This window comes from Girardinichthys multiradiatus, chromosome 22 (genome assembly GCF_021462225.1).
Source record: "Girardinichthys multiradiatus isolate DD_20200921_A chromosome 22, DD_fGirMul_XY1, whole genome shotgun sequence".
Lineage (NCBI taxonomy): Eukaryota > Metazoa > Chordata > Actinopteri > Cyprinodontiformes > Goodeidae > Girardinichthys > Girardinichthys multiradiatus.
In genome coordinates this window covers 29,800,632-29,824,725 of record NC_061814.1, presented here as the reverse complement: position 1 = coordinate 29,824,725, position 24,094 = coordinate 29,800,632, and the positions used below count along the sequence as shown (strand labels likewise).

At 39.8% G+C, this 24,094-nt stretch overlaps 1 protein-coding gene across 4 annotated transcripts; it reads left to right on the top strand.

Annotated features, from left to right (window-relative positions):
* Window positions 1–1,389: 1,389 nt before the first annotated feature.
* On the top strand, window positions 1,390–22,926 carry agpat4 (1-acylglycerol-3-phosphate O-acyltransferase 4 (lysophosphatidic acid acyltransferase, delta)). 4 transcript variants are annotated; one of them, XM_047350637.1, is made up of 10 exons: window positions 1,390–1,681; window positions 5,911–6,048; window positions 6,488–6,672; window positions 15,223–15,392; window positions 15,480–15,641; window positions 15,756–15,909; window positions 16,046–16,148; window positions 16,242–16,317; window positions 20,081–20,279; window positions 21,705–22,926. In XM_047350637.1, exons 3-10 carry the CDS (start codon window positions 6,495–6,497, stop codon window positions 21,794–21,796), a joined length of 1,134 nt encoding a protein of 377 aa, XP_047206593.1. In that variant the 5' UTR covers window positions 1,390–1,681; window positions 5,911–6,048; window positions 6,488–6,494; the 3' UTR covers window positions 21,797–22,926. The 4 variants fall into 4 exon arrangements, with proteins under 4 accessions (XP_047206593.1, XP_047206595.1, XP_047206594.1 ...); XM_047350639.1 differs by lacking the exon at window positions 5,911–6,048 and having other exon boundaries at window positions 20,588–21,756; XM_047350638.1 differs by lacking the exon at window positions 5,911–6,048 and having other exon boundaries at window positions 1,391–1,681; window positions 6,491–6,672.
* Window positions 22,927–24,094: the final 1,168 nt, after the last annotated feature.

Here is a 24,094-nt window from a genome sequence, read left to right as displayed (position 1 = left end):
TCATGTCAGAGTGAAAACTTCCCAAACTGTGGCATCCTTTTCTGGCATTCTCCAGAAATAATCACTTTTTATAAATGTTTGTTTGAAAAAAAAAATAAGTTGTGATCTGTAAACTTAAGACCCATCGATACTTTAGTTTTAAGTAAGGATCTCGTCATAGACAATTGTTAAAAATTAAAAATGTCTCATATCTAATTGTTAATAAAAAATGAGCTTCACTGAGATAAGGCTTTAACTGTTACTTGAATGTTGTCTTTGATGATTTCAGTAGGTCAAAGGAATTTAAGATAACTAGGATAGTTCTTAAATGTGTTCCTCAGTTCAGCTCACAATGTAAAATCTGCTGCACTCCATCATGCTTGCACCAACAAAACGTCTTCACTGCTTAAACATTATTCCCTTGAGCCCCCTTCAAACTCTGAGTTTGATGTTTGAACATGAAGAACTTCCTAAACCACTTCACGGTGTGTCCGAACCACTGCAGTTATTATTTGACAATGTGGGACCTTTAAAAAGAGAGTTTAGAATCCGTTCCCAGTGAGCTTCTCCTGAAAGTGGAACATAAGACTCATTACAATCCATTCAGGGGGTTTGCGTTACAAAGAAAACCTACAAAATATTGTTTGATTTGCAGTACAGATGACATTCAAATTAATCATATTTTTTGGAGACAAAATTAAAAAGTATATGTGCATGAGTTTAAGGAAAGGTGCTTAACGCATCTTTATTTCCCTCTAGTGTTTGGAAGAGGAAAATACATTGGATGGTTTTTTTTTATATTATTTGTCCTTGAAAATAAATGTAGTTTTAAAATGATGTAGCAGATTGCTTTTATTTTCTGTGAATGGGGAGTTTCTTATTTATTTTTAAGTTCATAAACCTTAAATTTTTTAAAGTGAAATATTCTGTTTGTAAACTTTAAGTAAAATTTTGCCAAGTTATTTTCATAGCCTATTTGGATTAAACTAAAGATGATAATCATTTCATTAACACTTTAGTGGAATCAAATCAAGAAAGAAAATATTGCGCATGTGCTATATTTTGCTGCGCCTTTTCCCGTGACCAAATAGAGGCAGCACGAAGACGAAAAACGTACAGAGGGTCACTCTGTGCCATTTGTTTCAAACAAAGAAAAACATACATCAGCAACGCGAAATATTAAGAACTTTGCATAGAAACCATCTTAATATGAAGTTATTCGGAAGCGTTGCACAACAAATAATCTAAAAATATATTTAATAGTTGGTTGGTGTATCAAGTGTACAAACCCGGGTTTGTTTATCCTCTTCTTAACAACAGCTGTTACTATGGCAACTGTGCGACTCCGGATTGGAATGAATGCGCTTCAACTGCAGAAATAGACGATCTTCGTCAGGTCCACGTTCTAGAAAGTGACAGAGATCTGAAACACACACAAGTTATCTCTTCAATTAAGGCGTGACTTTTTAATGGGTGTGGTGGCACATGTGGGGAAGTGTTAGCTTTTACCAGTGAGTGGGGTGATGAACCCACATCAAGCAGAAGGAACCACACCATATCTGAAGAGGAAGGGCTGAAATTCCCGGTGACATGGAACTACAGTGATTCTTTTGTAGCGTTTTGGGAGTTGAAGGTTTCCGAGGCAGGATTACTGGAACTCACAAAACCGGATAGAGGGAAAATTTGTCTGTTTTACTTGAAGGTGAGATGTATAACGTAATTTATATATATTTTCTTCCAAGTGGGAAATACTGAAATGATGGTAGTCATAAATAAATAAAATCTGTTCTGTGAAACAGCTGTTTAACCACGCTTAGCTGTCTCTTTCCAGGCAGTTTTAATAACACAAGTGTTGAAACTATATGTTCTCTGTAAGGAAATTACAAAACCACACCAAAGCAGTGGGTGTAGTTGACGTTCACAATTTCTCACTCCCGTTCCCAAAATTCATGTGTTTTCTTCCGTGCAAGCGTTTGCTCTGTCGTTGGCTGTTAGTGCACGGCTCAGCTCAAAAGATTCATTCATTAAACAAAACCAGAAAGACTGGTCAAACAAACCCTTTTAGAAATAAAACAGCATATAGCCTAGTGTTTACAAAACTATTCATACCTCTTGAACTTTTTCACACTGTAGCTATAAACTTTACTGTATTGCTTTTATTAGGGTTTTAAGACCAACACGGAGTAGCGTGCCATAATAAAGAGGGGGGAAATTATACATCAAAAACATTTAGCTAATGCAAGTCCGGGCAATGTGGCATCGGTATACATTAACCCCCATGATTCAATACAGTGTCAAACCAAACCTTTCAATGCAATTATAGCTGCAAAGTCATTTTTGTTTGCAAAATAGCTCAAAGTCTGTCAAGATTGTTTGTTTGAAGAGGGCATGTGAACCATGATTTCAAGTCTTTCAGCGCATTCTTAATTGGAATTGGGTATAGACTTTGAATGGGTCATTTTAACCCTTAGATATGCTTGATCCAAACTATTCCATTTTAGCTGTGGCAGTACAGGTCCTTCTAAAAAAATTAGCATATTGTGATAAAGTTCATTATTTTCCATAATGTCATGATGAAAATTTAACATTCATATATTTTAGATTCATTGCACACTAACTGAAATATTTCAGGTCTTTTATTGTCTTAATACAGATGATTTTGGCATACAGCTCATGAAAACCCAAAATTCCTATCTCACAAAATTAGCATATCATTAAAAGGGTCTCTAAATGAGCTATGAACCTAATCATCTGAATCAACGAGTTAACTCTAAACACCTGCAAAAGATTCCTGAGGCCTTTAAAACTCCCAGCCTGGTTCATCACTCAAAACCCCAATCATGGGTAAGACTGCCGACCTGACTGCTGTCCAGAAGGCCACTATTGACACCCTCAAGCAAGAGAGTAAGACACAGAAAGAAATTTCTGAATGAATAGGCTGTTCCCAGAGTGCTGTATCAAGGCACCTCAGTGGGAAGTCTGTGGGAAGGAAAAAGTGTGGCAGAAAACGCTGCACAACGAGAAGAGGTGACCGGACCCTGAGGAAGATTGTGGAGAAGGGCCGATTCCAGACCTTGGGGGACCTGCGGAAGCAGTGGACTGAGTCTGGAGTAGAAACATCCAGAGCCACCGTGCACAGGCGTGTGCAGGAAATGGGCTACAGGTGCCACATTCCCCAGGTCAAGCCACTTTTGAACCAGAAACAGCGGCAGAAGCGCCTGACCTGGGCTACAGAGAAGCAGCACTGGACTGTTGCTCAGTGGTCCAAAGTACCTTTTTCGGATGAAAGCAAATTCTGCATGTCATTTGGAAATCAAGGTGCCAGAGTCTGGAGGAAGACTGGGGAGAAGGAAATGCCAAAATGCCAGAAGTCCAGTGTCAAGTACCCACAGTCAGTGATGGTCTGGTTGCCGTGTCAGCTGCTGGTGTTGGTCCACTGTGTTTTATCAAGGGCAGGGTCAATGCAGCTAGCTATCAGGAGATTTTGGAGCACTTCATGCTTCCATCTGCTGAAAAGCTTTATGGAGATGAAGATTTCATTTTTCAGCACGACCTGGCACCTGCTCACAGTGCCAAAACCACCGGTAAATGGTTTACTGACCATGGTATCACTGTGCTCAATTGGCCTGCCAACTCTCCTGACCTGAACCCCATAGAGAATCTGTGGGATATTGTGAAGAGAACGTTGAGAGACTCAAGACCCCACACTCTGGATGAGCTAAAGGCCGCTATCGAAGCATCCTGGGCCTCCATAAGACCTCAGCAGTGCCACAGGCTGATTGCCTCCATGCCACGCCGCATTGAAGCAGTAATTTCTGCAAAAGGATTCCCGACCAAGTATTGAGTGCATAACTGTACATGATTATTTGAAGGTTGACGTTTTTTGTATTAAAAACACTTTTCTTTTATTGGTCGGATGAAATATGCTAATATTGTGAGATAGGAATTTTGGGTTTTCATGAGCTGTATGCCAAAATCATCCGTATTAAGACAATAAAAGACCTGAAATATTTCCGTTAGTGTGCAATGAATCTAAAATATATGAATGTTAAATTTTCATCATGACATTATGGAAAATAATGAACTTTATCACAATATGCTAATATTTTGAGAAGGACCTGTATGTTTCGGGTCATTTTCTTCCTACCAATTCGGATAAGCTTCTCCATCCTCGCTAAAGTAAAAGCATCCCCACAACATACAGGTCCTTCTCAAAATATTAGCATATTGTGATAAAGTTCATTATTTTCCATAATGTCATGATGAAAATTTAACATTCATATATTTTAGATTCATTGCACACTAACTGAAATATTTCAGGTCTTTTATTGTCTTAATACGGATGATTTTGGCATACAGTTCATGAAAACCCCAAATTCCTATCTCACAAAATTAGCATATCATTAAAAGGGTCTCTAAACGAGCTATGAACCTAATCATCTGAATCAACGAGTTAACTCTAAACACCTGCAAAAGATTCCTGAGGCCTTTAAAACTCCCAGCCTGGTTCATCACTCAAAACCCCAATCATGGGTAAGACTGCCGACCTGACTGCTGTCCAGAAGGCCACTATTGACACCCTCAAGCAAGAGGGTAAGACACAGAAAGAAATTTCTGAACGAATAGGCTGTTCCCAGAGTGCTGTATCAAGGCACCTCAGTGGGAAGTCTGTGGGAACGAAAAAGTGTGGCAGAAAACGCTGCACAACGAGAAGAGGTGACCAGACCCTGAGGAAGATTGTGGAGAAGGGCCGATTCCAGACCTTGGGGGACCTGCGGAAGCAGTGGACTGAGTCTGGAGTAGAAGCATCCAGAGCCACCGTGCACAGGCATGTGCAGGAAATGGGCTACAGGTGCCACATTCCCCAGTCCTGGGCTACAGAGAAGCAGCACTGGACTGTTGCTCAGTGGTCCAAAGTACTTTTTTCGGATGAAAGCAAATTCTGCATGTCATTCGGAAATCAAGGTGCCAGAGTCTGGAGGAAGACTGGGGAGAAGGAAATGCCAAAATGCCAGAAGTCCAGTGTCAAGTACCCACAGTCAGTGATGGTCTGGGGTGCCGTGTCAGCTGCTGGTGTTGGTCCACTGTGTTTTATCAAGTGCAGGGTCAATGCAGCTAGATATCAGGAGATTTTGGAGCACTTCATGCTTCCATCTGCTGAAAAGCTTTATGGAGATGAAGATTTCATTTTTCAGCACGACTTGGCACCTGCTCACAGTGCCAAAACCACTGGTAAATGGTTTACTGACCATGGTATCACTGTGCTCAATTGGCCTGCCAACTCTCCTGACCTGAACCCCATAGAGAATCTGTGGGATATTGTGAAGAGAACGTTGAGAGACTCAAGACCCAACACTCTGGATGAGCTAAAGGCCGCTATCGAAGCATCCTGGGCCTCCATAAGACCTCAGCAGTGCCACAGGCTGATTGCCTCCATGCCACGCCGCATTGAAGCAGTAATTTTTGCAAAAGGATTCCCGACCAAGTATTGAGTGCATAACTGTACATGATTATTTGAAGGTTGACGTTTTTTGTATTAAAAACACTTTTCTTTTATTGGTCGGATGAAATATGCTAATTTTGTGAGATAGGAATTTTGGGTTTTCGTGAGCTGTATGCCAAAATCATCCGTATTAAGACAATAAAAGACCTGAAATATTTCAGTTAGTGTGCAATGAATCTAAAATATATGAATGTTAAATTTTCATCATTACATTATAGAAAATAATGAACTTTATCACAATATGCTAATTTTTTGAGAAGGACCTGTAGTGCTGCCATTGCCATGTCTCACCATATTAATGATGTGTTTAGGGTGGTGTGCAAGGTTGATGTTTCACCACATATAGCATTTAGCATAAAAGCCTAAATGTTAACTTTCAGTCGCATCTGATCCTTCTTCTGCATGTTTGCTGTGTTCCCTGCACACAGGACTTCTTATGGCTTTTCATCAACAGTGGCTTCTATTCATTGCCTCTCTTCTATAAAGGCCAGACTTGTTGAGTCCACTGCTCATGATGATCTGGTCAACAGATTCTATTGGAGCTTAGAGCTCTGCAGCTCCTCCAGGTACCACGAGTCTCTTGGCTGCTTCTTTGACTGAAAGGTCTGTCAGTTCAGGCAGATGACCTTGTCTTGTTTTGTTAGCAGCTGTGCTGTACTCTGTACTGTACTGAGATGTTAAAAGCTTTGGATCCTGTTTTAATAGTTGATTTCTGAAACCAGTTGTTGGCACAGTAATTTATTTCAATGGTAAAATGCGGCTGAATACAAATGCACAATATATGCATAAAACAATTTATTTTCCACCTCACTATCTTTTACTACTTTGTGTTAGTCTGATTTAAACTCCCATGTATCTTATTTCAAATTTGTGGCTCCAATACATTTGCAACGCATTATATGCTGATAGGGCCTAGGGTTAAACTAGCTGCTAACCTTGAATGATTAAAAAAATGAAATATTCTGCTTCTAAGTCGTTGTTTTGTTTTATGTGTTTTTATTTTAGCAGAAGGATGGGGCTACTGCAGTTTCTAAAATCCCAGTTTTTGTGCCACCTGATCATATGCTACGTGTTCCTGGTGAGCGGACTTATTGTCAACCTGATACAGCTCTGTACCTTACCTCTGTGGCTGGTCAGTAAGCAGCTGGCCCGCAGGATCAACGTCAGACTGGGCTACTGCATTGCAAGTCGTAAGTACTGATCCTCCTCCCTGCAACAAAGTCGATACTGTATTGGGTTTTCTGTTGGTACATTGTTTGCTTTGCAGCTCCAAGATCTGATGTTGCAACAAGTAGGGACAAAAATGCTAAACGATGTGTGAACTTATTGCAAAAGTATAAGATTGTTTTTAGAAGCAATTACACTGATGAGACAATGTTGGAATTCGATCAGTAAATTAATTATAACAATATGCATACATTTTATCGAGATAAATATGAATGAATATTTCTGAGCGGGACTTGCGTACATTTTATAGTGAAAAGACACTTGCATAAATGAAATAATGGATTTAAAATTTTGCTACTCGACAAAATTTGTTAAATTCTACTAATTTTGATGTGGTTTTGCTACAATCTGTTAATTTACTTGAATTTAGTTTCAACGTTTTTTGCTTCCGCCTCTCTGCCTGTTCAGACGCTTTTCTCCTAAGCTCCCTGCTTGCTTGCATTCTTTTACTCCTAACTTTTTATGTCTTAGCCAAAATTACAGAAATATTGGACTAAAACAACTTCCTACCAGCAACTCTCAAGGATTATTATTATAATTTTTTTTTTTAAAGGACTTTGATGTTTTTATAATTGAACTCGAAAGCAGGACAGGTTGACGCTAGCTAATCAGCACAAAAGGCCTCCCTTCACCACAGAGGACTTTGACAAACTTTTACAGAAATTGTCTGTTTTGGAGTTGAAAATCCATTGACTAGAAGTGAATGTGGAGGTGAATATGGGGTACAACGATGATTCAACTCTGCCTGTGATCCCAAACAGTGACAGCCAGCTCAACAACTCAGCCGGCAATCAGAACACTGAGAATAAACCTACCGGCAGAACCTCCTGGCATGTTTTAGAGGCATGCCCAAAAAATCAAGGTGGACGACTCACTGGAAGATCTCAGCAATTAAATAAATTAGAATGGCCAGAATTACAGAGAAATGTCCCCGTTTCCCCTGGGAAAAGGAGACTTCGACAGCGAGCTGCTGTCACAACTGATAGGAGTGAGACAGCTGGAAACAATGGAATTCCCCTCCAAAACAGATTTGCTCCACTACAGAATGAAAACCAGGAAAATGATCCATCTTCTGAGATCAATAAAAGGTTTGAGAACAACCTTCATTCTAAACAGTCTTCTCCTAAGCTGCCAGAGAAAAAGCGTCCCACTGGACCAAGAACCCTAATAGTGGGCAACACAGCTGTGGATGGGATTAAAAACTTCTGCAACAAGAAAAACACAGAAGTTATGATTGGTACCAGTAACGTGGTCTCTGATATCTCAGAGAATATTTTGGCAATCACAGAAAAGCGCCCGTCTCTAGAAAACCTTTTTATACACTGTGGAGCCACGGATGACGTGGCTAAGAAAAAATCAGAAAGACTGAAGGAGGATTTCACTCGTCTTCTGAATATTGTTGGAGGTCTCAATATCAAGGTGTTTCTCAGCGGACCCTTTGCACCGATTTTCTGTGGAGATTAGGTTTTTTCCAGACTTCTGATGATTAATAAGTGGTTGAAAAAAACATGTGCCACCACATCTGTGAAAATCATCGACAACTTTAATATTTCTTGGGAGAAAAGACAACTCTTCAAGCAAGATGGTTTCTGTTTGAACAAGCCAGGAGCCAGACGTCTCATATCTAATCTCTTCTATTCAGTAAATAATCCGCCAGCAGCTCCAACCTTCAGCAGAGAACATGGAGTATCAACAACAATGATAACGCTGCCTCCAACAGCTCCAGCAGAAACAATCAGCCAGTTTGCTGAGAAAGAGAGGTCATCACAAAAGGTCTCCCCGTCGAAATCCACAGGAGAAGTGGACCCCCCCATTATACCCCCATCCCCCCAAACCCAGACCCAGACCGACACCCCTGGTAAACCCCCTTCACCCCAACCCAGACTGCACAGAACTCTCCTATCTCCCCACTGAGCCCGCTTTTTGCTTTACTGGATTCTGATAACATGAAAGGAGCTCTTAAAATCGGGACCCAAATGGCTCTGACACCTTCTCCATTCAACACCCCCGTGGCCGAGGCCCTGCTACTAAACCAACATCTTCCAAATGCCGCAGACCTCCACCACCTCCTAATCTATCTCCTCCTAATCAAGACCTTCAAATCACTTCTCTGTGATACAGTCTGGGCCCCAGTGGTAACTCTATCAGAAATGATCATGTCCAGGAAAAACGTGGGCCCCTAATAGGAGATAGTGTTAAAATCTCTGTGCTTATACGTGACAGAAAGAACAAAGCCAAAAGGATAAGAGACAGTAATAAACTATCAAAAAAAGCCATAAACTGTCAGGTACAACCAGACTTTAAGTCATATAAACTGGCTTTACTGAACATTAGATCTGTCAGGAAAATCATTTTTAATCAATGACTTCATTACTGACCACGATCTTGATGTTATGTTTTTAACAGAAACAAGGTTACATGAATTTAATGAAGCTCCCATTCTGATAGAGGCAACGCCTCCGAACTTCAATTTTCTTTGTGAGAGCAGACAGCAAAGAAAAGGTGGAGGTGTGGCCACTTTGTTTAAAGATTTATTAGAGTGTAAAAAAGTATTTCTGGGCAAATTTGACTCTTTTGAATATTTGGCTCTCCAGGTAAAGAGTCCAGTCCGAAACATGTTCTTGAATATTTACAGGTCTCCTAAGTCCAAAACAAACTTTATCAGTGATTTTAATGAGCTTTTATCTGTGATATGTGTTGACTATGACTGTTTAATTATTGTGGGAGACTTCAACAATCACATGGACAATCTTGAAGAGAGAAGTGCAATAGATCTATGTGACACTCTTAGAAATTTAGGTTTGACTCAACATGTTAAACAGCAAATGCACAAACAGGACATATTTTGGACTTGATTATCACTAAGGGTCTAAACAAGGTGTCTGTAACTGATGTTGCTCTATCTGACCACTTTTCTGTTATTTTTGAAAGCATCATCTGCTATGACTCAGTTTGCCAAAGAGACATGATAAGAAAACGCATCTTTAAGGACGGTGCTGCTGAAACCTTTAACCAGATTTACTCTTCTACCTCCACTTTGCTCTGTAACACTGTAGATGAGCTGGTAGATAACTTTCATTCTAAAATCTCAGACATCATTGATTCAATTGCTCCAATTAAAGTGAAAGTCGTTTCTGGGAAGAAAATGTCTCCATGGAGAAGTGCTCCACCAGTCAGAAGTGAAAAAAAGGAGTGTCGAAAAGCTGAATGCAGGTGGCAAAAGACTGGACTCCAGGTTCACTATATTATCTATAAAGAGAGACTATACAGATATAACCTACAACTGAAAAATGCAAGGGAATCTTTCTTTTCTGAGATCATCAGCAAAAACATAATGCTCGTGCATTATTTGCCACGGTTGACAGGTTAACAAACCCTCCTGTAACTGTAGCATCTAAACTACACTCTACCAGGGCCTGCAATGAATTTGCTAAATTCTTTACTGAAAAAACCCAAAAGATCAGAGAGGCAGTCAGCACATCCACAACAACTCCAGTACCAAAGTTGTCTCCAACTAGAACTGATTTTGACAAAACTTCCCAATTTCACCAAATAAACTACAAAATCTTAGAAGAAATCGTACAGCAACTGAGCTCTTCTTCCTGCTGTCTCAATCTTTTACCCACAGCCCTCCTTAAGACAGCTTTGTCTGTAATAACATCTGATTTAACACAAATAATAAACACGTCCCTTTTGTCAGGTGTTTTCCCCCAGGCCCTGAAAACAGCAATTATCAAACCTCTATTGAAAAAGAGCAACTTGGACAAGCTGCTACTACAGAACTACAGGCCTATATCAAACCTCCCCTTCATCAGTGAGATAATTGAAAAAAACTGTTTCAACAGTTAAACAACTTCCTAACAATGATCAACGGCTTCGATGTCTTCCAGTCAGGCTTCCTGCTCACCACAGTACAGAGACTGCTCTTGCCAAGGTGTTCAATGACATCCGTATAAATGCAGACTGTGGAAGAACCACAGTGCTGGTATTATTGGACCTTAGTGCAGCATTCGACACTTGATCACTCCATTTTATTAGAGCGCCTGGAAAACTGGGTGGGCCTTTCTGGTACAGCACTCAACTGGTTTAAATCCTACTTGAAGGACAGGGACTTTTTTGTGTCAGTAGGTAACTTTACATCAGAGAGCACAAAAATCACATGTGGCGTTTCCCAAGGGTCCATCTTAGGGCCCCTCCTATTCAATATCTACATGCTCCCCCTAACTCAGATTTTAATAAACAACAACGTAAGTTATCATAACTATGCAGACGACACACAGCTATACGTTACAAAGTCACCAGGTGACCATGAACCCATTCAAGCGCTGGGTAAATGCTTAGAAGAAATCAGTGCATGGATGGGCCTAAATTTTCTTCAGCTGAATCAAAACAAAACTGAAGTAATAATCTTTGGACTAAAGGAAGAGCGTTTAAAAGTTAGCACACAGCTTCAGTTAATACAGCTTGAAACCACCAGTCAGGCTCGAAACCTGGGTGTAGTGATGGACTCAGACTTGAACCTTCAGAGGCACATAAAGGTAGTAACAAGGTCGGCCTTCTATCACGTAAAGAACATCTCCAGGATTAAAGGACTAATGTCTCAGCAGGACCTTGAAAAACGAATTAATGCGTTCATCTTTAGTAGAATTGATTACTGCAACGGTGTCTTCACAGGTCTGCCTAAAAAGTCGATCAGACAGCTGCAGTTGATCCAGAACGCTGCTGCCCGCGTCCTCACTAGAACTAAGAAAGTGGAGCACATCAGCCCGGTTCTAAAGTCCCTACACTGGCTCCCTGTAGCTCAGAGAATAGACTTTAAAATACTTCTGTTAGTCTATAAATCACTGAATGGCTTAGCACCAAAATACATTACAGACTTGTTGTCAGTGTATCAACCACTCAGACCTCTCAGGTCTTCTCGCTCAAAGCTACTCTGCGTACCCAAAACCAGAACCAAACATGGAGAAGCAGCTTTTAGTTCTTATGCTCCACTAATCTGGAATAAACAGCCAGAAAACTGTAAAAGCGCCGAAACCCTAAGTTGCTTTAAATCAAGATTAAAAACTTATTTGTTTAGAGTGGCCTTTGACTGTGCCATCTAGGCATGAATAGTTGCGTTTTCAGTCCAATTTTCTTTTCATTTTCTTGTCCATCATTCTATTCTCTTTATTTTATTTTACTTTACTTTTTTAAATTACCTCTGTTTGATTATATCATTTGATTTGTTTTTCTGTGTCTGTATCTGTGTTTATTTGCTTTGTGATTGTATTGTAATTGTATGTACAGCGCTTTGAGTGTCTCGTTGCTGAAAAGCGCTATATAAATAAACTTACCTTACCTTACCTTTATTGATCTAGACATTAGATATAACATACAATCTTTGTCAGTTTTTTTATTTATCAAATAAAAGTACAAAATTAAAAAAACATCATAAGCAAGATGATGATGGAATATCGCTTGCATTTTCTCAATCTATTATCATCTTAATATACATTTAAAACCTACAATCTTGTGTTGAACAGCACCAAAGATGCCTAATTAATTAAAATAGAGTTTCACAGTTGTGGCTGGTACACAAAACGAGCTTCATGCATGCAGAGTATCACTGCAAGGTCCTTATTGCCAGTAGAATCATGACGAGGGTTGGTCAATACATGAGTAACAATGATTGTTGACGGTTGGATCACTGGCTGACTTCAATTATTCTAAAAATATGTTTGATATTAAACCCTAAAAGTGATTTTTTTCATTTCTTTTTTTTTTCCCCAACAGTAATTATTACAACTTAACAATATGCATACAACATGCTGCCTGAAAACTGAAGCTTTATATTATCTTACTGCAAACATTTCTTTTTTGTTTTTTTTTTGTTTTTATGTATACTGTCCGAGCTACCGCATCCTGTTGGCGGTCAGACGCCTCGGAGCCCCAGAAGCAATCACACACTCTATCTAAAGACTCTTAAAGGAACAACTCTCAAACAGTTTCTAACTTTTAGCTCCTTTAATCTAAATTGGGCAGAGGAATGATTACAGAGATCAGCACTGAGGCTCCCGTCTCAGACCGTTGTAGTCTGTAAAAGGATGACGAAGAGCCTTGATAGAAGGTCACATGTAGTTTTATATCTGGCACTCCAATGCAATGGATGTGCCCTCCCTCAGTGATTATCAGTATATTATGTGTCACCATTGTGATGTCTATCTGTTAGATTGTGTAGTAGCGGGTGTCCATCCTTAATCTAAGTGTGCTGTGGCTTTCTAATCAAACGAGATACCGGCTGCTCCACTATCAACCCCAGTGCCCGAGCCTCAGGTCGTTCATGACAAACCTTGGACCATTTATCCTCGTACTGTACAGGTCCTTCTCAAAAAATTAGCATATTGTGATAAAGTTAATTATTTTCCATAATGTCATGATGAAAATTTAACATTCATATATTTTAGATTCATTGCACACTACCTGAAATATTTCAGGTCTTTTATTGTCTTAATACGGATGATTTTGGCATAAAGCTCATGAAAACCCAAAATTCCTATCTCACAAAATTAGCATATCATTAAAAGGGTCTCTAAACGAGCTATGAACCTAATCATCTGAATCAACGAGTTAACTCTAAACACCTGCAAAAGATTCCTGAGGCCTTTAAAACTCCCAGCCCGGTTCATCACTCAAAACCCCAATCATGGGTAAGACTGCCGACCTGACTGCTGTCCAGAAGGCCACTATTGACACCCTCAAGCAAGAGGGTAAGAAATTTCTGAACGAATAGGCTGTTCCCAGAGTGCTGTATCAAGGCACCTCAGTGGGAAGTCTGTGGGAAGGAAAAAGTGTGGCAGAAAACGCTGCACAACGAGAAGAGGTGACCGGACCCTGAGGAAGATTGTGGAGAAGGGCCGATTCCAGACCTTGGGGGACCTGCGGAAGCAGTGGACTGAGTCTGGAGTAGAAACATCCAGAGCCGCCGTGCACAGGCGTGTGCAGGAAATGGGCTACAGGTGCCACATTCCCCAGGTCAAGCCACTTTTGAACCAGAAACAGCGGCAGAAGCGCCTGACCTGGGCTACAGAGAAGCAGCACTGGACTGTTGCTCAGTGGTCCAAAGTACCTTTTTCGGATGAAAGCAAATTCTGCATGTCATTTGGAAATCAAGGTGCCAGAGTCTGGAGGAAGACTGGGGAGAAGGAAATGCCTAAATGCCAGAAGTCCAGTGTCAAGTACCCACAGTCAGTGATGGTCTGGGGTGACGTGTCAGCTGCTGGTGTTGGTCCACTGTGTTTTATCAAGGGCAGGGTCAATGCAGCTAGCTATCAGGAGATTTTGGAGCACTTCATGCTTCCATCTGCTGAAAAGCTTTATGGAGATGAAGATTTCATTTTTCAGCACGACCTGGCACCTGCTCACAGTGCCAAAACCACTGGTAAATGGTTTACTGGCCATGGTATCACTGTGCTCAATTGGCCTGCCAACTCTCCTGACCTGAACCCCATAGAGAATCTGTGGGATATTGTGAAGAGAACGTTGAGAGACTCAAGACCCAACACTCTGGATGAGCTAAAGGCCGCTATCGAAGCATCCTGGGCCTCCATAAGACCTCAGCAGTGCCACAGGCTGATTGCCTCCATACCACGCGGCATTGAAGCAGTAATTTCTGCCAAAGGATTCCCGACCAAGTATTGAGTGCATAACTGTACATGATTATTTGAAGGTTGACGTTTTTTGTATTAAAAACACTTTTCTTTTATTGGTCGGATGAAATATGCTAATTTTGTGAGATAGGAATTTTGGGTTTTCATGAGCTGTATGCCACAATCATCCATATTAAGACAATAAAAGACCTGAAATATTTCAGTTAGTGTGCAATGAATCTAAAATATATGAATGTTAAATTTTCATCATGACATTATGGAAAATAATGAACTTTATCACAATATGCTAATATTTTGAGATGGACCTGTATGTCTGAGCATTCTTATCCTATTGTAACAAAAGGGAAACATTAGAACTTATGCTTTATATCACTATGGTATAAATGGGGAAAACAGCTATGAGTCATATGAATAAAGGTTATTCCTAACAATACAAAGTGTGCATTCATGATAACTTGAAAAAACAACCAACAAATATTGCATTCTAAACAATCCTTTGCAATATTACTAATGACACCAAAACTTTCTCAACTACAAGTCTTAAGGGAATTCCTTTTTTTTCAAAATTGATATATTCACTTAAAGTACAAATCATACTTACTCTTTTCTGCTGGAGACTGCACAAAATAAATGAAAATGGCTGACTATTTTCTAAACCAGACTCTTTAGTTTAATTCTGATCAAAATGTTTTGATAAAATTTCTTCACCAGAACAAAGTAGTATGTTTTTGTAAGAATTTAATCATCATTGAACATTTATTTAATTAATTTAATTAAAATAACTAATATTTGACCCCTCCACAATTCCTTGTGATATTATTCACTCACTCTTGTCTGTTTATGTCAATGTATCCCAATGCTCATCAGAGATGGTAGCAGCCCTGGAGTGGTGGTCTGGGACAGAATGCACGCTCTACACCGACCCAAAGAGCTACCCTCTCTATGGAAACGAGAATGCAATTGTGGTCCTCAACCATGCTTTCGAGATAGACTTTCTGTGCGGCTGGACCTTCTGTGAGAGATTTGGAGTTCTTGGGGTGAGACAAAGTACTGCTGAGAACCACAAAGTTTGTCTTAAGGTCTTTGCTCTAACCTTTATTTTTTATTGCGCTTAAAACCTCCAGAGTTCCAAAGTGTTGGCCAAAAAGGAGCTGGCCTATGTCCCAGTGATTGGCTGGATGTGGTATTTCCTTGAGATAGTTTTCTGCAAAAGGAAGTGGGAGGAGGACCGGACAACTGTGGCTCAGAGCCTTCAGAATCTGCGGGATTACCCTGAAAACTATTGGGTGGGTGTCAGCCTGTGGGGATTTCTTTTTCTCTAAAGTCAAGGTGACATAGTGATATCTTTCAGTCAGGAAATGTTTGGGATAAGGCCTGACAATGTTATTTTCTCCCACAAGTTCCTGCTTTACTGTGAAGGAACACGCTTCACCCCAAAGAAACACCAGATCAGCATGCAAGTAGCTGAAGGCAAAGGTTTACCTCAACTCAAGTACCATCTTCTGCCAAGAACCAAAGGATTCTATGTAACCGTCCAAAACCTCAGGGGGACTGGTGAGTTTCTAGCAGTTGTTTTCTTTTTGAATGCCGCCCTCAAAAATGTGCCTCGCTTGAATGTGGAAAAACCAGATAAATGTGCAAATGAGTCTCCTCTTCCAGTAAACCGTTTCTTTGTGCTTTTCTGGTGCAGCTGCAGCTGTTTACGATTCAACACTGAACTTCAGAAACAATGAAGTACCAACCCTTCTTGGAATTCTTAATGGAAAGAAATATCATGCAGATTTATATGTCAGGTAGGACAAAATCTCGTACACCTGCGTAAGGCAAGATTACAATTCAGGATTCCTGTTTGTGTGACTGGTGTTTCTCCTTCCTATCTAATGTAGGAGGATTCCTTTAGAGTCAGTTCCAGACGATGAAGCAGAGTGTGCTGCTTGGCTGCACAAACTTTACCAGGAAAAGGTGAGTGAGAATAAAAAAAGGAACTGTGTGGTAGACATGGTTAGCAAACATGGTTGTAAAGAAAAACAAGTCGAGGCAGCATAATGGCTTAAGCTTTATTTAAAGGTAAAATAGCTAACCTTAGAAAGTAATATTCATACACAGGATAGGATTGAACAATGGATCAGAAATCTTTATAATTTTAGAAGGCATAAAGGTCGACCTCTCCCGTGTAGGACCTTTATGCTGCTTCTGGCAGACATTATTATTATTATTATTATTATTATTGTTAGTGATCGAAACATAAAACTAAAGCTTGACTCAAATATCATAAGTGTCAAAGTGTTATTGTATCAAAGTAGCAATTTTCATTTTATTTATTCAAAAATGACATTGTACATTAATGAACATATAAATATAAAAATGTACCTGAGTTAACCAAAAGCCTAGTTTTCTTTGGAAGTCCCTGTGCATGTTGTAAACATGTGGATGACCAGGTTAAGACCCTTCATGCTATATAAGAAACTACTGGACAGTGTTGATTCTCCAAAAACCATTTCTTTACATTTGTTTGAAGCTGACAAGATGAGAACTGCCTGATAATTTGTGGTATATAATGTGACACTCTGAAAGAAAAACATCTGACCAAATGTCTTTTAGTGGTCTTATACAGTGTCCTCTGGCAGCTTCTCTTGTACAGGTCCTTCTCAAAATATTAGCATATTGTGATAAAGTTCATTATTTTCCATAATGTCATGATGAAAATTTAACATTCATATATTTTAGATTCATTGCACACTAACTGAAATATTTCAGGTCTTTTATTGTCTTAATACGGATGATTGTGGCATACAGCTCATGAAAACCCAAAATTCCTATCTCACAAAATTAGCATATCATTAAAAGGGTCTCTAAATGAGCTATGAACCTAATCATCTGAATCAACGAGTTAACTCTAAACACCTGCAAAAGATTCCTGAGGCCTTTAAAGCTCCCAGCCTGGTTTATCACTCAAAACACCAATCATGGGTAAGACTGCCGACCTGACTGCTGTCCAGAAGGCCACTATTGACACCCTCAAGCAAGAGGGTAAGACACAGAAAGAAATTTCTGAACGAATAGGCTGTTCCCAGAGTGCTGTATCAAGGCACCTCAGTGGGAAGTCTGTGGGAAGGAAAAAGTGTGGCAGAAAACGCTGCACAACAAGAAGAGGTGACCGGACCCTGAGGAAGATTGTGGAGAAGGGCCGATTCCAGACCTTGGGGGACCTGCGGAAGCAGTGGACTGAGTCTGGAGTAGAAACATCCAGAGCCACCGTGCACAGGCGTGTACAGGAAATGGGCTACAGGTGCCGCATTCCCCAGACCTGGGCTACAGAGAAGCAGCACTGGACTGTTGCTCAGTGGTCCAAAGTACTTTTTTCAGATGAAAGCAAATTCTGCATGTCATTCGGAAATCAAGATGCCAGAGTCTGGAGGAAGACTGGGGAGAAGGAAATGCCAAAATTCCAGAAGTCCAGTGTCAAGTACCCACAGTCAGTGATGGTCTGGGGTGCCGTGTCAGCTGCTGGTGTTGGTCCACTGTGTTTTATCAAGGGCAGGGTCAATGCAGCTAGCTATCAGGAGATTTTGGAACACTTCATGCTTCCATCTGCTGAAAAGCTTTATGGAGATGAAGATTTCATTTTTCAGCACGAACTGGCACCTGCTCACAGTGCCAAAACCACTGGTAAATGGTCTACTGACCATGGTATCACTGTGCTCAATTGGCCTGCCAACTCTCCTGACCTGAACCCCATAGAGAATCTGTGGGATATTGTGAAGAGAACGTTGAGAGATTCAAGACCCAACACTCTGGATGAGCTAAAGGCTGCTATCAAAGCATCCTGGGCCTCCATAAGACCTCAGCAGTGCCATAGGCTGATTGCCTCCATGCCACGCCGCATTGAAGCAGTCATTTCTGCAAAAGGATTCCCGACCAAGTATTGAGTGCATAACTGTACATGATTATTTGAAGGTTGACGTTTTTTGTATTAAAAACACTTTTCTTTTATTGGTCGGATGAAATATGCTAATTTTGTGAGATAGGAATTTTGGGTTTTCATGAGCTGTATGCCAAAATCATCCGTATTAAGACAATAAAAGACCTGAAATATTTCAGTTAGTGTGTAATGCATCTAAAATATATGAATGTTACATTTTCATCATGACATTATGGAAAATAATGAACTTTATCACAATATGCTAATATTTTGAGAAGGACCTGTATTTCTATTCACAGTTGATTTAAAGTTAGACAGGAGGAAAAACAAGGCCATACAGAACCATATAGATTATGCAGAAAATCACACGTTAAGCTTTTGCACTTAAATGAAGAGACTATATTTCTTTCATTCATATAATTTCTTTAAAACTATAAGTGCTTGTTTGTATAATGGTTTCACATCCTTTAAAGTTGTGTGGTCTGTACTGGACCGACATATTGAGCAATAACTAATATGACAGTGAATCACTGAGGAAAAGGGGAGTTGTGTTTTCCAAAATACTTTGGTTTTCCCCTTGGAATAGTTTGTTTTTTCTCAATTTGGAAGGCTTTTTTGAAAGGGCAGGGCCAACCTGAGTCATGGAGGTCAGCTTTAGTCGAGAACTTCCTCTGAATATTTCGTAAGAAAAGGAAATGAAGCCTTCTTTTTGACCCTTGAATACTCTCAGGAAGTAGCTACAGACCAAGAAAAAGTGCTGCACTGTTAGAGAGCAGCAGTGCTTACAAACTTGAGCGCCTCCCTCAGCACAAAATTCACTTTTCCATTAAAGTTGATCATAATGGTGCAGAATTTCAGAAAAAGGCTTTAACAGACAGGATTTGGATTATATTTAGGACTGTATTGCAGCCAGGGGCAAATTAGGTTTTTCACTAGAAAAAGTTAAAATGGGTTCAGATAAAAACTCTTAATTCAGAAAGCAAATGTCAAACTGTAACAAAGCAGAAGATAACAATGACTTTAGACAGTGATCTATAACAGTCTAAAACCTGCAGTCACCTGGTTATTTCTCATTGGCACTCAATCCCCTGAAAGCGTTGAAAGTCTGCAAATAAACCTTTTAAAATTTTTATATACAGGGTGTTGTAGGGGTTAAGCGCACACCCATGTGCAGAGGGTATGGTCCTCAATGCGGCTGTCCCGGGTTCAAGTCCCGGACCCAGCAACCTTTGCCCGAATGTCTCCCCTTCTCTTTGCCCGCTTTCCTGTCTACCTACTGTCGAAAAATTAAAAATAAAGGCCTCTAATGCTGCAAAAAAAAAGAAAAAGAATTGTATATACAGCAGCCCAGATGACTTTTTGTGTTCGAGCAAAAACTTTTCTTTAAACAGGATGCAACATCTGAATTTAACAAAATGTAACATACTGTAAGTCCTGCTTTAAATACTGAAATGTATGCACTGAATTCAGTCATCTTTCACTCAGACATTTTGATCAAGGATGCTCATGAAAATGGGATGCTCAAGGAAAAAATTAATCTCTTGTTTTTTTAAAGCTAAGAAGACTCTGTAAATATATGGTAGAGGTGCTCTTTATTCCAGTCCTGACTCTACTATAAACACTGGTTGTCTCTACACCTGTCTTTGCTCACCTGAGTAATCTGAACCTGGTGAACCTGACGTTCTTGACCTTTTTTTTTTTTTTTTTTTTTGCTAAAGCACACCCAACAGCATGTCTATAAAACCCCATTTTATTGTATGAAGAACGCTTGTGTTTAGTTCTTTGTGTTTACATTTTGAACAGGATAGCTTTCAGGACCACTACACACGAACGGGGCGTTTCCCTGGGCCCATCATGAGCCCTCCACGTCGGCCGTGGTCCCTGATCAACTGGCTCTTCTGGTCCTGTGTGGTTCTGTACCCTCTGGGCCTCCTGCTCGCCGAACTGCTCAGCTCCGGATCGGTCCTTACCATCACCGCTGCTGGAGTTCTGTGCTCTTCAGGTTGGTTTCAGAGATGTTTAGGTAAATCTCTTTAGATTAGGTCAACATCGAAGTGTTTCAGTTCAGTAATTCAGTTCAAAATGTAAAAGTCAAATTTAATAACTACATGCAGAGTAATGAGTTTTAACTATTTATTTCTGTTAATCTTTAGTATTGTTTGTGCGTATGTGTGTGTGGGCTGATATACTAGAGAAAACATTGTGGACAAACACAAGTAGATGATATGGCTTCCACAAACATCAGATTGTGGAAACCTCCTACTTGATCTTAACCAGATTGGATTCTGGGTCTCCCCGTTCTTCCTCCAGACACTGGGACCTAGACATCCAGATGAAAAGCAAAATGACCTTCTTTCATCTGCAACCATTCGGTTTCTCATTACCACAAGAGAGATGCTTCCAGCGACACTGGCTCAGGGGTGGCCTAACACAAGGAATGCAACAATTGAAGCCCATGCCCTAGATATGTCTCTGCTCTTGAAGCACTGACTCCAGCTGCAGTCCACTCCTTGTGAACCTCCCCCAAACTATTGCAATCCTTTCAAGGCTGCTGTTCTCCCTGTTTTTTGTACAACGTTTTCCGACACACTTTTTCCTTCCATCCAACTTTCTATTGATGTACTCAGATGCAGCATTCTGTGAACAGCCAGCCTGTTTAGCATTGACCTTTTGTTACTAGCCGTCCTTATGGAGGGCAATGACTGTCTGCCGGTCAACAGTAAAATAGGCAGTCTTCTTTATAATTGGTTGGGGTATAACATAGCTTTTCTGTACGGAAAGTCCTTTTTTGTTGGACCTATGTGATATTAAAATTTTCCGAGAAGCTGAATCTGTTTTTTTCGTTCACAGTAAGCCATAATTACCTGAACCACCAAAAGCAATTGGTATACATCACTCTATGTAATAAATCTATGTAATAGATTAAAATATGATTTTAATTATGTTCTAATTTATTGAGATGCATGTACATTGAGGTCTCCAAAATTTGGGTATAATATCCTGTCTCTTGATTTTAACCAGTTTCTTTCTGTCCAAACATTTTACTAAGCAGCAGATTTGACATCCCTGATGTAAGTTCCCGTTGTCTTGCAAAGTTTGACATCTCGGTATGAGGAGCCTGTCCTTAACCGCATTTAGGCATGTGTTTCCACACTAGATGCAGTGACAAAATGACAAACATTCAGATGTCAGCTCAAGTTTAAATGTTACTTGTTAAACAAAAAATGTCATTGTTAACACAAGTGATGACTACTTTTAGATGTCATGGTAACAAATTAAACCGGATAATTCTCATTTTAAGAAGACTTTTGGAAACACGTGTTTTTGAAAAGGAAATCTACTGTAAAAATAATACTGCTCTTTACAAAATCTGTCGCCACTATGATTTGATGCAGTAGCATTCTAAATGAATTATTTTCTTTTACAGTGTCGATAGGAATACGCTGGATGATTGGCCAGACTGAGATTGACAAAGGCTCAAATTATGGGATTAAGACAGCCCCTCTAAACAACAATTAAGGTGTGCTGCTGTCTGTCAGGGCTGCTTCTGTGGAGATCCACAGATCTGAAAGCTAGGTGAACAGCAATTCAGCGAGGCCAACAAGTACAGCCCTGCATCAAGGCATGTCCAGCCATGCTTAAAGCTGTGCCGCAAAAGCAGAAATGAAAGTTTGAGAAACAAGAAGAGGGTGGGGGTTATCTCATCTAAGTGGAAATATTTTAACAGTGCCAAGGAGACCCTCACCTGTGAAAGAGAACGTTTCAAATTGAAACATTCTCTTTCACAAGTCAAATATGAACTACCTCTTTGATTAACGTGTACGTCAAATGGTATCTGCATTGGGAGATAATGTATTTTATTGGGATTTTATGCAGTAGACCAAGAAATGGGACAAGAATAAATTATTTAAATCAAGTCTTACTACAGATTCTTATTGTAAGTTAGGTGTAGGCTTTGACTGGGCCGAACATGAATATGCTTGTATCTAAATCAGAGGTGTCAAAACATTTTGCTATGTTGGCCAAAAAGGTTGTTTGATTTCTTTTGTATTGTTTTTATAAATCTACAATAAACTAAACATGCAATATTTAAATCAAATGACCAAAGTGTACTGACTGTTGAAAAATTGGCCTCTAAATCATGAAGTTGAAGTTTGTCAAAAAATATATAAAATATTGTGACTGAGTAAACAAGAACTGGAAATGGATCAGTCTTACCTCATAGGTCACCTGAGATTTATTTATTGGTAGAATTTTAGCTCTAAAAACACACATCATTCTTGAACTGTCGTCAGAGCCGCAAAAACATCTTTTCAAGGGCTGTAAATGGCCACTGGGCCACAATTTGAAAACCCCTGGCTTCATGTTTAGAATCGGCATCCTGTTGGAAGGTGGATCTCTGCCCCAGTCTCAAGTCTTCTGCCATACCTAACAGGTTCTGACATGATTTTTAATGCAGTTGACTATATTGGATTTTTAATTAGGGATATCATTGTAAAGGAGGCTGAATACTAATGCATACCACACTTTTCTGAATTTTATTTGTTAAAATGTTACACTTGTGCTTAAAATGTATCCACTCCTTTGTTTTGGTCTATCACATAAATGTGAAAACATTAAAGGGGTATAAATACTTGTGCAAGACACTATATTGAAGATGTTCTTCTGGTTTTTTTCCAACATTTGTCAGTTTCATTATACTCTAAACAAGTAACTGCCCTGTTGCATAACAAATCAGCTTCACATTAGTTTCGGTTGTTGACTGTAAAAACAGAAGACAGTTTGTTTAAAACTTACAAAAGCCTCCATAATTTTGCAAGAGACGCTGCGGGCTGGCTGTGGTTTACAAACTGTAAGGTGTGGGATTTTGGCTTAGCTGCACCTTACACCAAAGTGCAAGGGCAGTGACCTGCAGTCATCACCAGAGTTTTTATTTCTGAAACGTTAATGTTTAAGTCCTGGTGGGATGAGCTGATGTCACACTGTGGGAAAAAAAAAAACACACTAAGCAGCTGAGGGGTCTGTGGGAGTGAATCCTGGTGTCTCTTCTCTTAGTCAGGCGTTTGATATGAGGAAGTGGCTGTCTTTTACAGGTTTTTGCAACACAAAAGGTCTCCAGCAGCTCCTGATCTGCTGGTGTAAAAGTCCTATCCTGTTATTCAGACGATGACTCTGGGTGAGAGGTGGCGACATATGTAAGTTGATGGTTAATATTTAACTGCATGCCCCAAAACACTTCCATTAAGAATGGCATCTTTAAACAGCAATTTCACCCACTATCCAAGCACAGTTGGGTGATATGGGGCATGATTGGACACTGTGTCTTATGGTAACAGTGATAGTGAAAGTGCTTCAAGAACATAAAGCACTAACATTTTGAAACATTACCTGGGAACTTCACCAATCCTAACATCAGTGCAAACCGGAGGTCAGTTTACTGCATAAAAAAAAAGAAAATCAGGTGGAGGAGCACAAGCAACATGCTGTCATCAACTCAAAGCTCTAAAAATGACAAGAAATGGTCATCAGCCAAGATCTCACCCAGAAGTTGAAATCCAAAGTCAAGTGGAGAAATTATAAGAGCTGACACTACATGATGGCTGTAATCAAAATATATATATCACTCAAAACTACCTAACATGACTATCCTTATTGAAATTAGTAATAAACAGCCAACCGACTAATACATGTAAAACTATCAATTTTTAATTTGATTTAAAGAACTAGGTGAAAATGTAAGGCAGGGTTCAAATAACTGATCCAACTTGTTCTCTTCATGGTAATCAAGACAATAAGAAGCAAAATTCACTTAAGCGT

What these genes read in the sequence shown, in the direction of transcription:
- agpat4 (XM_047350637.1), top strand. Translation starts at nt 6,495, where the DNA reads ATGGGGCTACTGCAGTTTCTAAAATCCCAGTTTTTGTGCCACCTGATC. An exon ending in CCAAAACCTCAGGGGGACTG is followed by an intron (nt 15,910 to 16,045) that starts GTGAGTTTCTAG and finishes TTTCTGGTGCAG; the next exon opens with CTGCAGCTGTTTACGATTCA. An exon ending in TGGAGTTCTGTGCTCTTCAG is followed by an intron (nt 20,280 to 21,704) that starts GTTGGTTTCAGA and finishes TTTCTTTTACAG; the next exon opens with TGTCGATAGGAATACGCTGG.